Here is a 22,589-nt window from a genome sequence, read left to right as displayed (position 1 = left end):
CTAACACTAAAAAAGATGCCCTTTTCAACATAGGGGACTGGAATGCCAAAGCAGAAAGTCAAGAGATACCTGGAATAACAGGTAGATTTGGCCTTGGAGTACAAAATGAGGCATGGAAAAGGCTAATAGAGTTTTGCCAAGAGAATGCACTGTCATAGCAAACACCCTCTTCCAACAACACAAGAGACAACTCTACACGTGGACATCACCAGATGGTCAATACGAAAATCAGATTGATTATATTCCTTGCAGCCGAAGATGGAGAAGCTCTTTACAGTCAGCAAAAACAAGACCAGGAGCTGCGTGTGGCTCAGATCATGAACTCCGTATTGCCAAATTCAGACTTAAATTGAAGAAAGTAGGGAAAACCAGTAGACCATTCAGGTATGACCTAAATCAAATCCCTTATGATTATATAGTGGAAGTGACAAATAGATTCAAGGTTTTAGATCTGATAGATAGAGTGCCCGAAGAACTATGGATGGAGGTTTGTAACATTGTACAGGAGGCTGTGGTCAAAACCATCCCCAAGAAAAAAAAATGCAAAAAGGCAAAATGGTTGTCTGAGGAGGCCTTACAAATAGCTGAGAAAAGAAAAAAAAAAAAAAAAACAGAGGAGAAAAGGAAAGATATATCCATCTGAATGCAGAATTCCAAAAATAGCAAGGAGAGATAAGAAAGCCTTCCTCAGTGATCAGTGCAAAGAAACAGAGGAAAACAAATGGGAAAGACTAGAGATCTCTTCAAGAAAATTAGAGATTCCCAAGAGAACATTTCATGCAAAAATGGGCACAATAAAGGACAGAAATGATATGATTCTAACAAAAGCAGGAGATATTAAGAAGAGGTGGCAAGAATACACAGAAGTCCTATACAAAAAGATCTTCATGACCTAGATAACCACGACGGTGTGATCACTCACCTAGAGCCAGACAGTCTGGAGTGTGAGGTTAAGTGGGCTTTAGGAAGCACGACTACAACCAAAGCTAGTGGAGGTGAGGGAATTCCAGTTGATCTATTTCAAATCCTAAAAGATGATGCTGTGAAAGTGCTGCACTCAGTATGCCAGCAAATTTGGAAAACTCAGCAGTGGGCACAGGACTGCAAAAGGTCAGTTTTCATTCCAATTCCAAAGAAAGGCAATGCCAGAGAATGTTCAAACTACTGTACAATTGCACTCATCTCACACTCTAGCAAAGTAATGCTCAAAATTCTCCAAGGCAGGCTTCAGCAGTCACGAACCAACAACTTCCAGATGTTCAAGCTGGATTTAGAAAAGGCAGAGGAACCAGAGATCAAATTGCCAAGATCTGGATCATGGAAAAAGCAAGAGAATTCCAGAAAAACATCTATTTCTGCTTCATTGACTACGCCAAAGCCTTCGGATCACAACAAACTGTGGAAATTTCTTCAAGAGATGGGAATATCAGACCACCTGACCTGCCTCCTGAGAAATCTGTATGCAGGTCAGGAAGCAAGAGTTAGAAACGGACATGGAACAACAGACTGGCTCCAAATTGGGAAAGGAGTACATCAAGGCTGTATATTGTCACCTGCTTATTTAACTTATATGCAGAGTACATTATGCAAAATGCAGGGCTGGATGAAGCACAAGCTGGAATCAAGATGCCAGGAGAAATATCAATACCACCCTAATGGCAGAAAGCAAAGATGAACTAAAGAGCCTCTTGATGAAGGTGAAAAAGGAGAGTGAAAAAACTGGCTTAAAACTCAAAGTTCAAGAAACTTCATGACATCCGGTTCCATAACTTCATGGCAAATAGATGGAGAAACAACGGAAACAGTGACAGACTTATTTTTGGGGCTCCAAAATCACTGCAGATCGTGACCACAGCCATGAAATTAAGAGGCTTGCTCCTTGGAAGAAAAGCTACGACCAACCTAGACAGCATGTTAAAAAGCAGATATGTTACTTTGCCAACAAAGGTCCATGTAGTCAAAGCTATGGTTTTTCCAGTAGTCATGTATGGATGTGAGAGTTGGACCATAAAGAAAGCTGAGCGCCATAGAATTGATGGTTTTGGGCTGTGGTGCTGGAGAACTCTTGAGAGTCTGTTGGACTGCGAGGAGATCCAACCAGTCCATCCTAAAGGATATCAGTCCTGAATATTCACTGGCAGGACTCATGCTGAAGCTCCAGTACTTTGGCCACCTGATGCTTAGAACAGAGTCATTGGAAAAGACCCTGATGCTGGGAAAGATTGAAGACATGCAGAAAAGGGGACGACAGAGGATGAGATGGCTGGATGGCATCACCAACTCGACAGACATGAGTTTGAGCAAGGTCTGGGAGTTGGTGATAGACAGGGAAGCTGGGGATGCTGCAGTCCATGGGGTCACAAAGAGTTGGACACAACTGAGCAACTGATCTGAACTGAATCTAAGAATGCTGTGAAAAACAAATCATTGCAGCATACTGAGGTTTGAAATAGCTGACTTCAGTGATCCCACTGACATATCTCAGTCCTTAGTTCTATACAATGTATTCTCTAAAAATATATTCCATCTATTAATACCATATGATGAATTGTTATTATTACAGATTCTGGGTGAGGCCTGAGTTACCATGCAGCTTTTCTTTTATAAATGGAAAGAAAAACACAAAAACACACGCACCCTAAGTCTAAGGCCAACAATTTATTTTAAGCAAAGTCAAAGTTGTACACACTAGCTAGATACAAATAGCAGACCACTCTGACTTAGGTCAGATCAGAACAGGGGAAGTTCAGACTACATCACACTACAATGGGCGTGATGATTTATCTCATTATCTTTGGGCAAAGCTATAACATGTTTAATCCTTTGAAGGGTGTCCCATTGTATGAAACTGGCAGTCTTGATGTCTGTCAAAAAGCAATCAAAAGCCCGAGTTTCTGGATTTGTGCCAGCCAACATTATTGTTTTGGCGTTTCTATGAAACAGTTAAGCCTTTCAAAGGAGTGTAACAGCTTTCTACAAGAGCATGCTGTCTCTCTCATTGGTACAAACATCACTTGCCACATGGAAATTTTGTTTTTAAATATGTGCTTAAAATACAAGAACATAATTTGTAAACTGCATCTTTCTGCCCTCACCTCATCTATGCCTGCCTCTATCCCACCGCTAGATGTGCATTGATTTTTCTCCTACATTAGAAAGGACCTGCGCATCTTTGCATTCTGGCACATGGTTGGTATTTATTGTAAAATGATAAGTACACCTACATCATCTCCTTAACCGTGTGAACGTTATTTCCCTTGTGTTATAGAAAAGTGAGGCTCAGAGTGATTTGTCCAGGGTCAATATAGTAGACATCTGTCGTTCCTTTTTGGCTGTCCAGTATCTGAATTCATGCCTACATTTGGGAATTCCCCATCCTATGAACTTGCTGGCAATCAGAGCATGCCTTTCACTACAGAAGCTGAAATTGATTTTTTCTTTACTTTTCCACGTGACCCTGATGCTATAAATTAAATATTCCTTGGACTTGGAATCAGAAATACAACAAAGTTTTATCTTGGAGTAATTCTCTATGGCAACCATAGCAAATGCAGCAAGATGTTTTCTGAGCAATACTGGCTGCCATGATAGTCCAGGGACCTCTGGCTTGGTAGTAAGTGGTGGCATCTGCTGCTGCTAAGTCGCTTCAGTTATGTCTGACTCTGTGCGACCCCACAGATGGCAGCCCACCAGGCTCCCCCGTCCCTGGGATTCTCCAGGCAAGAACACTGGTGTGGGTTGCCATTTCCTTCTCCAATGCATGAAAGTGAAAAGTGAAAGTGAAGTCGCTCAGTCGTGTCCGACTCTGTGTGACCCCATGGACTGCAGCCTACCAGGCTCCTCGGTCCATGGGATTTTCCAGGCGAGAGTACTGGAGTGGGGTGCCATTGCCTTCTCCGAAGTGGTGGCATCTAATCCTCAGCAAAGGTGGTGTCCTCACTGCACCAGTTGCATGGAGTGACAAAGGGGGATATGTTCCAGTTGCCTAGTCTCCAGGCCTCCTGGTGATGCTACCTATAATCCTTTATAATGAATTACTTTTCTCCTTACATCTACCAAAACTGGATTTTGGTGTTTGCAAGTTAAAAAATCTGACTCATAGAGTCACGTAATAGCAGAGCTGAGGACTTTGAACTGATTCTAGTGTTCCTTCCTAACATAAACCTGTACTCTTCAACAGCCCACATTTTCTACAGTACATTTTGATGTCTCTGAATCACCCTTTATTCACCAAATTTATCTTTTAATGTCAGGGGATTGTTGAATATTTCAGTCGCACAGTGAGGCAGCTGCCAAGGAACATAGTTTCAAATGTAGCAGCATCACTGTACAGTTGTTCATGTAATATTAAAATTTGTTTGTATTCTTATCCTTTATAGGCCTAAGCAGAAAATGAAAATACTACTTATGTGACTGAGAAACAGGTGAAAATAATCAGAAGTGCTTAGAGCAGATCTTTAGGTTTAGCAGAATGCTTATTGGACTAAAGTCAGCTGTGTGTTTCTGAAGACAATTTAAGAACCTTTTATATAACTGAAAATATTTCATAAGGTACTGTGTTTAAGAGTGTAAGTGATTGTGTAATGTGTTTACATCTCAGCAACAACAAGTCGATTCAACTTTTAGATGTGTACTTTCTATGTTTTTGTGAACTTGCACAAAAGCAGGCAAATGGTACCACCTCCACTCCAGTACTCTTGCCTGGAAAATCCCATGGATGGAGGAGCCTGGTAGGCTATAGTCCATGGGGTTGCTAAGAGTCGGACACGACTGAGTGACTTCCCTTTCACTTTTCACTTTCATGCATTGGAGAAGGAAATGGCAACCCACTCCAGTGTTCTTGCCTGGAGAATCCCAGGGACGGGGGAGCCTGGTGGGCTTCCGTCTATGGGGTCGCACAGAGTCGGACATGACTGAAGCGAATTAGCAGCAGCAGCAGCAAGCATAGCTGTAATACTGAGTGCACACAAGTAGCAACTGTTCACGTCTCCTGGGTGACGTCTGTAATAGAGTAGGTAAGAATCTTGGTGCTTTATTTATAATTTATTATTGTAGCCTTTAAAAAATAGCCTTTAAAAATATTGAGGCTCTCTTGTGATGTGTAACTTGGAATTGCAGTATATATACTAGCCAGCAGATGTCAGGATGGGATCTCTTTCTTAAGACTAAAGTATGAAAACACAATAAACAACAGGAGTTCCTAAAAGAATCAACGGTCTTCTTGCTCTTCAGTGCTCAATACACTTCAGTCACACTTCACAGTCTTCCTTAACACATATACTTTAGCATTTTTTCGACCCCTCCTCCCACCAGCACTTTTATGTGGACAGTTCCTATTCATCCAAATCAGTCACTTCCATGGGGAACCCTCCCTGCTTCTTCCCCATCCCAGGAAGCCAGGGCTCCTTTATTCTATGTTCTTACAGCCATGTTAGTTTACTCTCATAGCAGTTTACATAATGACTTAATTATTGATGAATTTAGGTAATATCCAACTCCCCTGCTATTTTGTAAGCCTCTTATGGATTGGTACAATGACTGAAATCTTCTCTTCTGTATCCCTCACCTACCACAGTGCCTGGTCCTCTGTAGTCACTAAATAAGTATCTGTGAATGTGAACACCTCCACCAAGGAGACTGGGAATATTTTTGGAGGCCTAGACAACAGGTAGTGTCTGAAAGCCACTGGTTGCTTTAAAAAATAGATTTCCTAAGCTCCATCCATAGCAGTTCTGATTCAGTAGGTCTTTGTTTAAAAGCTTATTGTGTGGTTTGCAGCCTGCTTTGGAAAAGCCCTCTGCATGTGGTGCCCGACACTGCCAGTGTTCTTTTCCCTATTATACTTGAACCTCTCCTTTGGCAAGGGGCATCTGTGTATGAAAACTGTCCCTAGTATGCATTCTTTGATTCCCAAGTACCTGACACCCAGCCTAGTATCCACTGACTCTTAAAATTTTATGTGAAAAAAACATCAGGTACCCATAAACACGAAGACATACTTATTGTAAGAGTTCTTTTCCTACCAAGAAATGAGTACTACAAATATGCTATTTTACTATCTTATTTACATATGGAATTGGAAGGAAGGAAATAAGTGATAATCTGAGTCTACAGTATCTAGCACCGTTTCTGGCATCCCCCCTGCTCCCCCCCTACCCCGTTCTTCTCTGCTATTCACTGTAAACTCAAGAAAGGTGAAATTACTAACAGTGGTCTAAGTTTGATATGCTTAAGAAAACAGGCTGAAAAAAAATTTTAAGTGCTTTCTGTCAGATCAGGAATAAATAAGCACCCTGCAACTTAGGGAACAATAAAGTAAAAAATACAAATTCTTTTTATGGTGATGAACTTCTAAGCAGTAGAAGGCTTGCTAACAACAGTGAGGGTTTGGTTAGAGGAAAAAGTAGATGTTAAATTAAATGCCCTTCTCTTCAGCTTCTTTAACAGCATCATTGTTTCACTAAGCTAACAACAGTATTTTACTAAGAATGATTTTCTCAAGATTTAATAGGTTTAAGGTTTAACTTACACTTTTATTTTTATGTTCAGTAAAGAATCTGTGTCTTACACTTGTGACCAATGAAAACAATGGTTATTACAAAAATTGAGTGAAATTCTATAATTGATGTGAAGGTTCAATAGAAAGCTTGTTAAATTTTATTCAGAAGTATACCAAAAATATATAGATGTTGAATTTTACTAATGATGGTAAGATGAGCAGTTCATTGGATCATTTCCTGGTTCTAATTTTCATCTAGCACATTTCTAAACATTTTTTTGCAATATCTTTATTATTTCAAGTAATTTATATATTGTTTTTCTTCTATCAGCTGAGATAATCAGAGACAATGCAATTTGAATTTGGGGAAGAAGAGCATCACATACATTCCCACTGCTGCATCACACCCAGCAGGAGTCTTCATTATGTTTCCACACTGTCCCATATAAAGTAGTCTTCAGTCTCTTGGTATCACAAACATATGTGCACTTAGCTACTTTCTTCCCTCCTAAATAAACATACAAATTGGGGGAGAGTAAGTTATAGTAGGTCAACTGTGGTCCTTGTCAGATGACTATATATACCTTAGCTGTGAAACCAACAAGCTGACCTAATGGAAACAGTTCAAAAGGTCATGTTAGTGATACACATCTCTTTGGAAAACAAAACTAAAGGATTCTGTTTTTCAGAACAGGAATTTTCCTCTCCACTGAAAGGAAAGGAAAAGTATTTTGGGCCAAAAGATCAGATAGGAAAACCAAGAGTCAGTAAGAATCTCTACCATAAATAAAGAGGACTGAGGAGTGAAGCCTGGGACACCCACCAGTGTCAGAGGTTAGAGACGAAGAGCCAACAAAAGAATCTGAGGAAGGGTGGGTGAGTGGAACAGAAAAGGCAGATAAGAGGAAAATCGAGCAGGCCTGGTAAGGTGGTTAAAATAGCAAGGAAGTGTGTTGAATGCTGCTGAAAGGGCAAGACAGGTTAGTTAACCTTGACAAGAGCAGTTCCAAAAGATTGGTGGGGATGCAAACCTAACTGGAATGGGTTCGGGAGATAACAGGAGGAAGGAATGAAAATAGAAACAGTCTTCTTGAAGCATTTAACTGAGAGCAGAGAAATGGGATGGAAGATGGAGAGGGGTGAGGATTCAAGAGGATTATGGTGGATGCTGTGCCGAACCACCCAGATTTCAACTTTGGATGAAGGAACTCAATCCGCCAGCAGCTATGAGGTTTGGCTACAGATACCACACAGCTGCATCCCCCTCAGGAGATGCTTTCAGCTGAAGGAAGCTGCCTGCATACAGTACACTGGCCCAGCAGCCCTTGTGCGGTGGCTAGGCAATCCAAGGGCAGAAAGGCCCTGCCCTCTGGCCTTGTTCAGGACTTCTCTGAAGGGCCATCAGCATCAGATACCTGTGGGACTGACTGAAGCTGCTTTTTCAACCAGGGCAACTATTCTGACTTGCCCAGGACTGAGGTTTCCATGCTAAACTGGGATAGTCCTGCATGGTTGATCACCCTATTTGCAGCTGCACTACAGTTCAACTTCTCCTCCTGCCCAAACTTGTTTCACTTGCTCTCGGAAGTGCTTCCCCTTCCCCCCAAGAACTCCCCCTAAAACCTCCTATACAAAATCTCAGCATCTCCAGGGGAAGAAACTTGCAACAGGGCTTTTTTTCAGTCAGAGGAAATCACAGCCCTTTTGAATCCTATAGGTAATGATCCAGTAAAAGAAAAGGGAGGGAGATTTGATGGGTCACAATTGTTGGGTAGCTGATGCAGGTGGGATTGAGGAGTTTGGCCTTAAATAGGAGAGGGCTTTCCTAACGGAATCTACGTGACCTAGGTATCAAACCTGTGTATCCTGCATCTCTCCCTGGAGAAACCCATGGACAGAGGAGCCTGATGGGCTACAGTCCATGGGGTCGCAGAGTTAGACGCCACTCAGCGACTAATACTTTGACTTTCCTAATGGGAGGGAGGGTACAGCTACTGGTGGGTGGGTCATCACGGGGTAAGTTTATGGGAGCTTTCCTCTGGATGCCGCTATATTCTCAGGGAAAGAAGAAGCAACACTGTCACCTGAGCTTGAAGATAAGGGGAGATCCTAGAGGTCTGAGAAGGTGTGACATGTCTATCTAGTGGATTAGAACAAACTAAGGAAATGCAGTGGTTCTACAGGACCCAGTTGAAGTTCAACGGTCATTATTTTCCAGGCAGAACCTGTCAGGGTGTTTCTTTCCAGACACTTCAGCTGCAGAGAGTAGGATTTAACCAGGATGGGGTTTTGCCAGAAAAGTATAATGACACTAGAGGGAGGGAAGAGATTTGAAGGTGTATGCAAGAATGATTACAACACTGGCTAGTGGAGTGAGTTGAGGCATGAAGGTGGTGAAGCACAGAGACGAGATGGCAGGATAAACATTATAAGAGGGTCTAGTGGGGCTGAGCTATTTGTATTGGAGGAAAGAAATCAAATCTAAATCTGGGCTATGACTGTGGGGTTGAGTGATTAAGGAAGGCTGGGGTCTGAAAATGACTTGCCAGAGAAAGCAGATCTTGGCAGGAGGAAACTTTCAACTTTTCCCCACCAAATCTAAACCTTTATTAAAGTAGCAGGCAGAATGCCCCCATCCCCAAATCACTATTGTCCTAAACTTCAAACCTGTTAATATGTATCTCATATGGCGAGAGGGGGTTTGGAGATGTGATTAAGGATTCGAGGAAGATTCCCTAATTTGTAGTTTAAGCAGCTATGCTGATGGAGCCATTTACTGAATTGAAGCAAAAAATTTCAAGTGAAAAGTAATGGGTCCAGTTTTGGACCTGCCAAGCTGAAAATACCTGAGATGGAGATGCTAGGTGGGCAGATGGATAGCCAAACATGGCCAACGTTTCAATTTGAAATAAACATCGGGACTTTCTTCTAGATAGATGGTAATTAAAGCCATGGTCACAGCTGAGGAAGTTTATAAAGAAAAGATAATCCAGGACCAGAAAGTACTTCAAGCCTGATCAGTGAATAATAAAATTCTGCCAAAGATGATGGAACAGATAAGGGATTTACCCTAGATCTGAAGAGAATGAGGCCACAATAACAGGAAATGAGGAAGGAGTGGTATAAACCTATTGGTTTGCTGCTGCTGCTCTAATAAATTATTCAAACTTACAACACAAATTACCTTACGGTTGTGAAGGTCAGAAGTTTGAAACAGGTCTTGAGGGGTTAAAGTCAAGGTGTCTGCAGACCTGTGGCCCTTCCAGAGGTTCTGGGGGAAAATCTGTGCCCCACCCTTCCCAGCTTCTGGAACACAGAGGCAGCCCACATTCCTTGGCATGTGGCCGTATCATTCCAACCTCTGCTTCTGTTGTAACATCTTCTCTGACTCTGCTTTCTTTCTCCCTCTTCTAAAACCCATGTGATTACACTGGGTCCACCCAGATAATCTAAGATACTCCCTGTACCTCCAGAGTCTTCCCTGAATTCATTCTTTCCCCTACACTACATTCCTCTGAATCAACATGTACTGGTCTGCTCATTCCATCCTCTTTGACCTTCCCTTCTATGCCCCACATTGCATCTAGGTTTAAGCAAGCAATTTTGAACTCCTCTTGATCAATATGATTTGAACACCTTAATCAATTCCTACCTGGCTCCCCCTTCTCTACCCTTTCCCCATAAGATAAATGTAATTATTCCTTCAAATCTGAACCAGCAGCAAGGTGAGGTCCTTCAGATATCCATTTGTGTGGCATCCTTTGATGAACTATAGACCCCAAAATGGCAGTCCCATGATTGTCCATTCCCAGCTTCTAGCACAAGAGCATGGCATATAATAGAAACTGTAACTGATAAATGAGTTATTAATCTCTGGGACTTTTGTCCATGGAATTCTCCAGGCAAGAATACTAGAGTGGTTGCCATTCCCTTCTCCAGGGGATCTTTCTGACCCAGGCATCGAACCCAGGTCTCCCATGTTGCAGGCAGATTCTTTACCATCTGAGCCACCAGGGAAGCCCTTAAAAAGCCAGACCTTATGTTAAATCATCTTCCTTATAAATATTTGCAAGAGAACAAGCACCTTACTTTAAAATAATAAGACAGTTCTGTAATGTTGGAGGCTGTTTCACACTTTGCCAGATTCTGCCCTGTACTTTAGAGCAGGTGTCCCATAAGCCACACTCAGTTTGCCGCAAATAAGCCCTTTTTCCAGGAAAGACTAAAGACATAACAGCACCCCCTCATGACACTGAACACCAAGCAATTTAAATACATGGTGAAAAGTTTAGCTGATTTAGTGTGATAAGTTCAGAAAACTAAGCCTAGGAAAATCAAAAGGATATGCAGGAAAAGGCAACAACAAACAGTGTTTGGAGTCCTAATGAAATCAATCTAATGAAAATCACACTAATAAGTACATAGAAAGGAAGCAGAAATGAGAGACAGAGGTAAGGACAGGGAAGAGACATAATCCTCACATGGAGAAGTCAGCAGGCAACGTCTAAAACAGAAAAATAAAGTAACAACATAATCGTTATTTACAGACAGGAAGGTAAACTCAATGTAATTCTTGAAAAAGAGGTAAATGTCATGGTGTCTGGGAGGAAAGTTAAGGACTCTCTCCTTCTCCCAACAAACCTGGAGAACTGCCTGACTTTAAAAATACAGCATTTTCCCCTTTGGTGGTATTACATATTCTCAGCCTCAAGCAGTAAAACTGCCTTTCATAAAGACTGCTTAAGAATAGAAGCATGTTGTTAGCAAATTCTCCAGTCCCAAACAGGAGGAACTCAATGTGGTTTGTAATAGTCTCAATGTTACAGTAGTCTCACCAGTGATTGTTCGTTTGCAGCAAAAATGTGGGTTAAGAAAAATAAAAGCCCTATTTTTCTTATTAAAAATATAGACTAATAGTCCCATGCTTAAATGACATGTTTGTGTGCTGGCTTCTATAAAACATAACTAATGGAGAGGAATTCTTCAACAAATATACTCCAAACAGAAGTAAAAAAGTACACAGAAATGACTCACAAGACAGGGCCAGTGCAGACATAATTCCCTTATAATTCATACTTGCTAGAAAATGGAGTTTGACATCATGATGTACAATTATACCAACATTCATTGAGGCTGATATCACAGGTATAAGGGAATACCATGACTGTAAAACGTCTCTTCATACTCGCCAAAGAGTTTTAGCTATAAGGTCAGTTACCAGCGCCAAAGTTGTTCTTAACAAGTAGAATTTTTATGTTCATTCAGTCGAAGAGTCTCTTACATCTTTCTGGGCCTATTCATTTGCAGATAGAAGAAACTGTAACCAGGTTCTTCATGCCATGCATTCACACGTGACACCCACTCTTCATATGCTGTCCAAACTCTTCATATGCTGTCCAATTTCTTTAAGATAAAAGGAGCTGAAAGGAAAATAAACCCAGAATTTGTTTTCAGATCCAGATCATCACAAGTTACATTATGGAATTACAGGACTGGGAAATAAACTTTATGGTTCAACACATTTTTCAAACAAATGATGGCTAAGCCTTGGCCTGACACCCAGCAAAAGCGAATTGCTGTCTTTCAAGGGAGCCCATCCCACTGTCGTGCAGCTACAAGTATTATAAAGTTCACTCTTACACTATATAAAATCTTTTCTTCATGTTCTCCTCTTAGGACATAAAGAAGAAATCTAATCCTCCTTCCAATGACAAGTTTTTACTTTGTCATGTAACTGTCAAAGGAACAAAACTCTGGAAGAAACAAAATGGCATTTCTCACTTAAAAAAAATGCATTTGAAAGGCAGAGAGTGGGGGAAAACACTGAAGTAGGGATCCAGAAAGCTAGACACATATTTTTGTTCCCCCACTGATTAGTCATATATTTTTTGTGTGCTTCAATTCACATCTGATACAGTCCTATTTCAGTTATTATGAGTAGGGTGGTGTAAATAAAAATGTCTAGCAAACAAGGAAGTGCTGTCACAGGGATCTAAAGAAGTGATATTATTGTCTTGTGTAACAGTGCTGTGGCCAAAATAAGCATGGGAAAAGAGGCTCAGCATCATTAATCATTAGAGAAATGCAAAACAAAACTACAGTGAGATATTCATTAAAACTATTTCACACCCATGAGGATGGCAATTGTCAAAAAACTTGGCAAGGATGTGGAAAAATGGTACTCTTGTACCCTGTTGCTGAGAGTGTAAAAATGGTATTGCTGCTATGGAATACAGTATAGTGGTTCTTGAAAAAAGAGATAGGGGGGTGCTGCCAGCAGCTCGGAGGAGCAGGGAATGGGGAATTACTGTTTAACAGCTATAGAGTTCAGTTTTACGAAAGAAAAAGTGTTCTGGAGATGGTGGTGATGATTACACAATATTATTAATGTATTTAATACATTAAATACTTAAAAAAAACCTAATTCTTATCAGAAAAAAAAGTAACAGTCATCAAAAGAATGGATAAACTGTGGTATATCCATACAACGGAATGTTATTTGGCAATAAAAAGGAAATACTGATACATGCTACAATATGGACAAACCTTGAAAACATTATGCCAGAAATGGTCACATACTGTACAGTTCCATTTATAAAAAATATCTGGGATAGGGAAACCTCTAAAGACAAAAGTCCCTTAGTGGTTGCCAGGGGCTAGGGAAGGGGAAAAATGGGAGAATGACAACTAATGGGCATGGTGTTTCTTTCAGAAGGAAGGAAAATGTTTTAAAATAGATTGTGGTGATGGCTGCACAACTCTTGACTATACAAAGAACCAATGAACTGTATACTTGAAATGGGTTAAGTGAATAACATGCAAATTATATCTGAATTTAAAAAGTGGTAAGGATCAGTATTCTGTTTTGTTTTTAAACTGATTCGTCTCAAATACAAAGGTCATTGAAAAGCAGCAAATGTTTCACTGGCAACTAAGTCAACCAAAAAAAAAGGTAAGAGGAGGAACTTAGTCGAGAGTTGCAAGCTGTTGAAGGAGCAAGATGACTTGGTAGTTTCCGTTTTCCAAGGGCTCCCTCTACTGGGGAAGCAGAGTAACACCACAGACAGTGAAGGACAGAGTAAGAGAGACCCGACCTCAAGAACTCTGGCCTTAGGCCCAAAATGAGCCTTACACAAGATGACCGTGGTATGGCCGCCATTTATCTGAATCACCTCTGCCTCTATCCAGACCTATCAACAATATAGAACAAGGAACAGTGAAAAGGTATACTGAACTGGAAATCTAGCAACAGGGGCAATTCACTTCTGAGATTCCTATCAGTAAAACTAGAGCACTGATCTATAAAACTGTATCTAGCTCCAGTACTGTATGCCTATAATTCTACTACTTGGTGAAAGTCCCCTCTGAAAATGGAGTTCATCTGCAAAGAGGATATACAGAGGCTTAGGCCAAGATCAGGCAATGCAAATAGTTTCTACCAAACGTAAAAATCAAATAAACACTCAGGCATTACCATTAACCCTATCGATCCTTTCTTCTTCTTAAAAAAAAAAAAGTAACTACCTATTTCACCCTCTTTACAAATAAAAGGAACAAAATCTTCTGGATTTCAAAGGTTAGCACTAATGGAAGGAAACTTGGCAGTCAGTTAAGAACTCTGGATTCTAGGTCAAGATCATTCACTGAATCGCTGAATGACCTTGAGCCAACTATTGCTCCACTCTAGATACCAGTTTTTCTGTTTGCAAAACGAGGGGGTTGCTCCTGGGGATAAAGTTAGTTTTGTTTAGTTGCCAAGTCGCATCCGACTCTTTGCGACCCCATATACTTTAGCTCTCTGTCCATGCGATTTCCCAGGCAAGAATACTGGAGTGGGTTCCCATTTCCTTCTCCAGGGGATCTTCCCGACCCCAGGGATAGCACCCGCAAACCTTAGAGGCTCTTTCAACTCAATCGTCCTTAAGCAGGGGCTGAGTGATTAACCTCGTGGTCCGGATCTCCGCGTGCACTCGGTACCCCCACCCTGACCCGCCAATCCTAAGCCTTGCCCTCCTGCGCCGGTCGCCCTCAACGTGCATAACTCTTGCTCCTCGCAACTGCTTAGCTCTTGCTCCAAGGCCCCCACAAGACCGGTGGGACCACAGCTGGGTGGGCAGGTGGCGGCGAGCTCCCTGCGAGTCTCGCGGCCACAGCCTGGGAGAGTACTTACTGACTCGCAACAGGGCCACATAGATGAGGAAGTTCCGTATGGAGGAGATCACATCCTCACGCATCTTCCGTTTCATCTCCTCCGGGTCCAGCTTCGGCGCAAGGCCCTCGATCCGGAACATCCCAGCTCTCGCTAACGGCTTCCAGCTGCCACCCTCTCGGATCTTCTCCGCAGCCTCCCGGCGCCCGGAATTCGGCCCAACCCCATTTCCTGTTCCCGCCCCTCATTTTCACGCGTGACGACGAGAGCCTGCGAAGGACAAACTTCCTCCTTAAATTAAACTGTTCTGAAGGAAGGCGGCCTGAAGAGGGTGCTCGCAGTCTTAGCGACGCAAGACTCGTGTTCTTCCAGGCCTTTTGTTTACCAACCTCTGTCCTGAACCGGGTGCGCTTAGCTGAAGGGAGCCCGTCAGAGGGGGAGGTGTGCATAGGTACCATCATAAATAATAATAGTTAACGCTTACGGAATACTCAGTACACTGCTACCCCATGAATTCGATGTTATAATCTTCATTTCCTAGATGAGAAAACTGAAGCACAGAGATCTTTAAAACAACAGCTTGCCCAAATATGTTTTAAAATACCTCGGAACGGGGGAAGTGTTGGGAAAGAGAGATGAAAGGATATTAGCAAAATACTGAAAATTACTTAAGCTGGTGATAGTGTATCACTTTAGTTAGTCCTGGTCTTCTATTTTGAGTATTTTTGAACTTTTTCATGATAAAAGATAAAGATGATGAAACTTGCTCAAGATTACACAACTGATAAGTTGCTGAGCAGGGTTTTATACCTAGTTAGACTGGGAGAAGGCAATGGCACCCCACTCCAGTACTCTTGCCTGGAAAATCCCATGGACAGAGGAGCCTGGTAGGCTGCAGTCCATGGGGTCGCTAAGAGTCGGACACGACTGAGCAACTTCACTTTCACTTTTCACTTTCATGCATTGGAGAAGGAAATGGCAACCCACTCCAGTGTTCTTGCCTAGAGAATCCCAATCCCAGGGACGGTGGGGCCTGGTGGGCTGCCGTCTATGGGGTCGCACAGAGTCGGACACGACTGAAGTGACTTAGCAGTAGCAGCAGCAGCAGACTAGTAGGATCCCAGACACAGAGTGTTTAACATTTTCCATATTATTGTTGTCTTCTCATTTCTGGAGTTAACCGATCATCAAATTATAGTATTGCTCCAATACTATACTTTGACAATACTATCAAAGTATAGTATTGGACCAATAATAACTTATATATGAATCAAGTTTATATCGGTTCAATATCTTACAGATTTACGGGAGAGGCTTAGAAACCACCAGTATTAAAGTTGGTTTGCTGGTGATGGGCAGAGGCAAGGTTCTAATGCAAATAATTATAATGTCAAGTTGAATTCTCTTTCCTGTGAACTCTGTTGTTCCTCTGTTAGTCTTATTAGCCATTAGCGGCTGCTTAGATGGGCATCTCTGGAGCCAGAAAAAAGGAATTTAATGCAACCAGATTTCCTGTCGAAGAATCATCAAATAGTTGTTAGAAGGCTGCTGCCCCAAATTATGCACGCCAACCAGCCATATATGTAATTCTTAGACACGAACCAGATGACTGAACTGGTCACATATTTCAAAACCAGAATGCTCCTTCTTCAGTGTGCTATGCACATTGCATAGTGACTGGATTTTAGATGAATTAGAACAAGAATTTAACTATAGGAGGAATTGATAACTCTAAGTGTTGCTGACCACCTTCCTGATTGACAGAATGGGTCAAGAAAGGGAATTCATCTGCCTATTCAGGCTTTAGTAACTTCTTGCATCTATAATTCATGCAATGGAGGAGCAGAGGCAGCTCTGAGATAGGAGGGGCTGACTCCCAAGGAAGAGCTCCACCTCACCCTTTGAGAGTGTTTAGAAAGCCTGCAGTGATGTTGCAAAGTAGCAGGGGCTGTGGAAAGAGCTTGAACCAGAAAACTGGAGACATAGCCTTCAGATCTGGCACTACCGTTATCTAGCCATGTGCTGCTGCTGCTGCTGCTAAGTCGCTTCAGTCGTGTCCGACTCTGTGCGACCCCATAGACGGAAGCCCACCAGGCTCCCCTGTCCCTGGGATTCTCCAGGCAAGAATAGTGGAGTGGGTTGCCATGTCCTTCTCCAATGGATGAAAGTGAAAAGTGAAAGTGAAGTTGCTCAGCCATGTCCGACTCTTAGCGACCCCATGGACTGCAGCCTACCAGGCTCCTCCGTCCATGGGATTTTCCAGGCAAGAGTACTGGAGTGGGGTGCCATTGCCTTCTCCTAGCCATGTGAGGAGGGACAAGTCTCTGTTCCACTGCAGCTGTGTTTCTTCAGTTATAAACAGAGGAGATATGATTCAATTCTCTTGAGAGTCCCTTTCACTTCTAACAGTCTGTGCATTTGAATTCTAATTGTATCACCTAGGGCATTCTGGTCTGGAGGGTATGGACATCAAAATATTATCAGATGTGGTGAGATATCAGAATGGCCAATGTGTGTGTTTTCCATGGTAGGAAAAATGTAGCATCCCACATCCATCTGAATAGTGAGGCAAAACAGATTGGAAAGGGGTGAGTTCTTAAGTGATTCCAGTAACTTGGGTCTCTAATGCTGACTGAATTTAGATAAACAGTTCTCATATGAAACTACCCTTTTTTTACTTTGCTAAGATGCTCTTGAGTAACTTCCCTGGATTCATAGGGAACCAAAGAGGGGAGAAATTAATAGAAAATCATGCTTCTTGATGAAAAAGAATAGATTGTTAGCATTTGCATTTTATTCATCCAATGTTTATCTGATGATATGGTAATTCGTGGCTGATTTGTTAAAGGACAGTGTTACTCTCATAACAATTCCCTTCCAAAGGTCTGGTGCCTGCCTTCTTGTAGAGAGACAGGAAAGTAGTGGGTGGCAGTATGGCACAGCTGTGTCTTGGGGTGAGGAACTGGTTCTGGATGCAGGCTAGAAGGTGAACTATTCCTGTCTCAGAAATGTTCATCCTTCCCCTTGCATGGTTCCTCTAGTTGTAATGGAGGAAACAGTAAAAGAGGTTTGGCTATTTGTCTTTTCTTTTCATGGTTTTTATTTTTTCGCTTGTTTGTTTGGTATGTAAGTGGTGGTATTGTCCAATTATGGTTGACATAGGTGAGGTAAATTGAGAGACCATGCTTCAGGAAGTTAATACTGGAATTAGCTGTTTCACATCTTGGACCCCTCATTTTGTTCCTCATTGAAATGATGAGGGACTTGGGTCAAATCTTTAAAGTCACTTGCAGTTCTAAAATGCTGAAATTCTGTGTCTGTCTTTCCTGTTCTTCCTTTATAATCTTACACGAAAGGCTAAAAGCAAAGAATTCCCTGTGCTTTGCCACGGAAGGCAAAAATAAAAAGTATGCACACATAATTTAATATTGATATTTGTATTATTTAGTCTGATCAAATGGTAGTTGATGTCACAACCTGACTTGTTTTTCATTTCAATCCCAGGAGGGTTTTAAGAGCTATTTCCTTTGCCTCAACTTCCCAGATGGTGCTGCACACAAGCATTCATTGTGTACAGACTACCCATAAAATAATTAACCATTTTAATTTCTATCACTGGGGAGGAATTTGTATTTGCAAAGTCAGAGATGAGAGATGACTCATGATTGGGGAATAATTCCAGCATATAATCACAGGAACTTTGTGGTTTCTAATTTATAGGGGATGTGTAGTTTTCACATATTGAACCTACAGCCCCTTCAGATGAGAAAACTGAGGTCCAGAGGGAAGCTAGTTAGAGGCAGAGCCAGCTGGGGCTGGGGTAGGAGTCTGTGCTCTCAAAAAAAAAAAAAAAAAAAAATATATATATATATATATATATATTTTGTGTGTGTGTGTGTGCACTTATTTATATATCTATTTTTTACCAAAATGGATAACATGATATATACTGTTTTCACTTGCATTTTCCATTTAAGCTATATTGACTGTCTTCCTACATCTTTATTCTTCTAAATATCATTAATGATGTCTCTGTGGTATTCTTTATATGCTGCTGCTGCTTCTGCTAAGTTGCTTCAGTCGTGTCTGACTCTGCGACCCCGTAGGCGGCAGCCCACCAGGCTCCGCCATCCCTGGGATTCTCCATGCAAGAACACTGGAGTGGGTTGCCATTGCCTTCTCCGATTCTCTATATGAATGTACCATAATTTATGTAATTAACCTCTACTTTTGAGCATTTAGATTACTTTGATATTTTCCCTATAAATATTACCCTGAGAAACATTCTTATAATAATCTTTGTGGACCCTCAACATGTTTTGATCATTATAATTATTACCTTAAATTCAGAGTTCTCAACTTCTCTCAGTGACCCTCCCCACCTTTTTTTTTTCCTAAGGACAAAAAAGCACTCTCTGGCCAAGAGCATAGGTATCAGATTTCCAGATCTCTGGGAATTACAAACAAGGGATGGGAAATTTTGTTTGTTTTCAGAAAAGGTTTTCTTCCTCGTGCTATAAGTTCTTATTATTTAGCAGCAGGAGAAGTAAAATATGCTCCAGGGTTTAGTTTGCATTGACATTATTTAGAGCACATAATAATTACCAGCCATCTCCTTGGCAGAGGTTAGATGATTGCTTTTGCCACTACTCCCACCTCACCCCCATCACACAAAACACACATAGTATATGTTGTAGAAATGTGCCTATACACAGATGGATATAGTTTCTTGCCTATTAGTAAAAATGTAGAACCTGTTGTATAATAAGTGCTTAATTAATATTTATCAAGTGAAAGAAAGCGCGCTAGAAGGAAAAAAGAATCTTTTACTGATTCAGTGACAGCACATCCACCTTTGTTAGACTTGCCTTCATCCCATGTCAGGAGACCTTTGCAAAAGCTGGAAATGAGCTCCTTACTTTTAACTTCCGCAGGAAAAAAAGGACGAGGCTACCAGTATGAATTCTCCACACCCTGTCCCCGGCATTTTGCAGATGACACACCTGCCTGATCAAAGCGAACAAGTAGATACCCACAAGCATATTTTCTCATCTCAGAAAACATAAAGCTTCCTAAAGGTAGGAATATATTTCGCTCTAGCATATCAAATTTGAATAGCTATATGTTGTTTGTACAAATTGTGAGTGAAGGAAGTGTCAATAAAGGCCAGGCCTTAATCTGTGAGTTGTTTAGTCACTCAGTCATGTCTGACTCTTTGCAACCCCATGGACTGCAGCACCCCAGGCTTCCCTGTCCTTCGCCATCTCCTGGAGCTTGCTCAAACTCATGTCCATTGAGTTGGTGATGCTATCCAACCATCTCATCCTCTGTTGTCCCCTTCTCCTGCCTTCAATCTTTACCAGCATCAGGGTCTTTTCCAGTGAATCAGTTCTTCACATCAGGTGGCCAAAGTATTGGAGTTTCAGCTTTAGCATCAGTCCTTCCAATGAATATTCAAGATTGATTTCCTTTAGGATTGACTGTCCTGATCTTCTTATGTCCAAGGGACTCTCAAGAGTCTTCTCCAACATCACAGTTCAAAAGCATCAATTCTGTGGCTCTCAGAGACTTCTGTGGTCCAACTCTCACATCCATACACGACTACTGGAAAAACCACAGTTTTGACTATGCGGACCTTTGTTGACAAAGTAATGTCTTTGTTTTTTTAATACACTAAGTTTGTCATAGCTGTTCTTCTGAGGAGCAAGTGTCTTAATTCCATGGCTGCAGTCACCATCTGCAGTGATTTTGAAGCCCAAGAAAATAAAGTTTGTCACTGTTCCCATTGTTTTCTCATCTATTTGCCATGAAGTGTTGGGACTGGATGGCATGATCTTTGTTTTTGAATGTTGAGTTTTAAGCCAGCTTTTTCATTCTCCTCCTTCACCTTCATCAAGAGGCTCTTTAGTTCTTCTTTGCTTTCTGCTATAACGGTGATGTCATCTGCATATCTGAGATTATTGATATTTCTCCCAGCAATCTGATTCCAGCTTGTGCTTCATCCAGCCTGGCATTTCACATGGTGTACTCTGCATATAAGTTAAATAAGTGGGATGACAACATACAGCCTTAACGTACTCCTTTCCCAATTTGGAATCAGTCTGTTGTTTCATGTCTCATTCTGTTGCTTCTTGACAGGTTTCAGGTTTCACAGGAGGCACATAAGGTGGTCTAGTATTCCCATTTCTTTAAGAATTTTCCACAGTTTGTTGTGATCCACACAGTCAAAGGCTTTAGCATAGTCAATGAAGCAGAAGTAGATATTTTTCTGGAATTCTCTTGCTTTTCTGTGATCCAATGGATGTTGGCAATTTGATCTCTGGTTCCTCTGCCTTTTCTAAATCCAGCTTGAACATCTGGAAGTTCTCAGTTCACGTACTATTGAAGCCTAGCATGGAAACTTTTGAGCATTACTTTCCTAGTGTGTAAAATGAGTGCAATTATGTGGTAGTTTGAATATTCTTTGGCATTGCCCTTCTTTGAGATTGGAATGAAAACTGATCTTTTCCAGTCCCGTGGCCACTGCTGAGTTTTCCAAATTTGCTGGCATATTGAGTGCAGCACTTTCACAGCATCATCTTTTAGGATTTGAAATAGCTCAGCTGAAATTCCATCACCTCCACTAACTTTGTTTGTAGTGATGCTTCTGAAGGCCCACTTGAGCTTTCACTCCAAGATGTCTGGCTCTAGGTGAGTGATCACACCGTTATAGTTATCTGGGTCATTAAGATCTTTTTCATATAGTTCTGTGTATTCTTGTCACCTCTTCTTAATATCTTCTACTTCTGTTAGGTCCATACTGTTTCTATCCTTTATTGTGCCCATCTTTGCATGAAATGTTCCCTTGGTATCTCTAATTTTCTTAAAGATATCTCCAGTCTTTCCCATTCTATTAGTTTCCTCTTTTTCTTTGCATTGATCTCTGAGGAAGGCTTTCTTATCTCTCCTTGCTATTCTTTGGAACGCTGCATTCAGATGGGTATATATTTCCTTTTCTCCTTTGCCTTTAGTTTGAGCAAACTCCAAGAAATTGTGAAGGACAGGGAAGCCTGGCATACTGCAGTCTGTGGGGTTGCAAAGACTTGGACACAACTTGGAAACTGAACAAAGACAACAAAAACCTAAATGTAAGCTCTGGAACCATAAAACTTCCAGAAGAAAACACAGGTGGTCAACTCTTTGACATTGATCTGGGTTAATATTTTTTGGACATGTCCTCTCAGGTGAAGGAAATAAAAACAAAAATAAACAAGTGGGACTGCTGCTGCTGCTAAGTCACTTCAGCCGTGTCCAACTCTGTGTGATCCCATAGACGGCAGCCCACCAGGCTTCCCCGTCCCTGGGACTCTCCAGGCAAGAACACTGGAGTGGGTTGCCATTTCCTTCTCCAATGCATGAAAGTGAAAAGTGAAAGTGAAGTCGATCAGTCGTGTCCGACTCTTAGCGACCCCATGGACTGCAGCCTACCAGGCTCCTCTGTCCATGGGATTTTCCAGGCAAGAGTACTGGAGTGGGGTGCCATTGCCTTCTCCGAACAAGTGGGACTATGTCAAACTAAAAAGCTTTTGCACAGTGAAGGAAATTACCAACAAACAAAAAGGTCATGTACTGAATGGAAGAAGATATTTGCAAACAGTATAGCTGATAAGGGGTTCATATAGAAAACGTTCAAAGAACTCATACAATACAACATCCCTTCCACCCAAAAAAACCTAATTCAAAAATGGGCAGACAATCTGAATACACATTTTTCCAAAAAAGACATACTGATGATCAACAGGTACATGAAAAGATGCTCAACATCACTAATCATCAGGGAAATGAAAATCAAGATGAGCTATCACCTCACACCTGTAAGAATGGCTATTATCAAAAAGACAACAAATAACAAGTATTGGTAAGGGTGTGGAGAAGAGAAACCCATGTGCACTGTCGGTGGGG

At 41.5% G+C, this 22,589-nt stretch overlaps 1 protein-coding gene across 1 annotated transcript; it reads right to left on the bottom strand.

Annotated features, from left to right (window-relative positions):
• Positions 1-11,546: 11,546 nt before the first annotated feature.
• Positions 11,547-14,875, bottom strand: TOMM5 (translocase of outer mitochondrial membrane 5). The gene is made up of 2 exons (XM_005905963.3): positions 14,670-14,875; positions 11,547-11,919 (listed from the first exon to the last, which is right to left on the bottom strand). Exons 1-2 carry the CDS (start codon positions 14,788-14,790, stop codon positions 11,885-11,887), a joined length of 156 nt encoding a protein of 51 aa, XP_005906025.1. The 5' UTR covers positions 14,791-14,875; the 3' UTR covers positions 11,547-11,884.
• Between the last annotated feature and the right edge of the window lie 7,714 nt (positions 14,876-22,589).

Source organism: Bos mutus, chromosome 8 (assembly GCF_027580195.1).
Source record: "Bos mutus isolate GX-2022 chromosome 8, NWIPB_WYAK_1.1, whole genome shotgun sequence".
Classification (NCBI taxonomy): Eukaryota; Metazoa; Chordata; class Mammalia; order Artiodactyla; family Bovidae; genus Bos; species Bos mutus.
The sequence above is the reverse complement of the archived record's forward strand: the minus strand, read 5'-3'. Positions and strand labels throughout refer to the sequence as shown.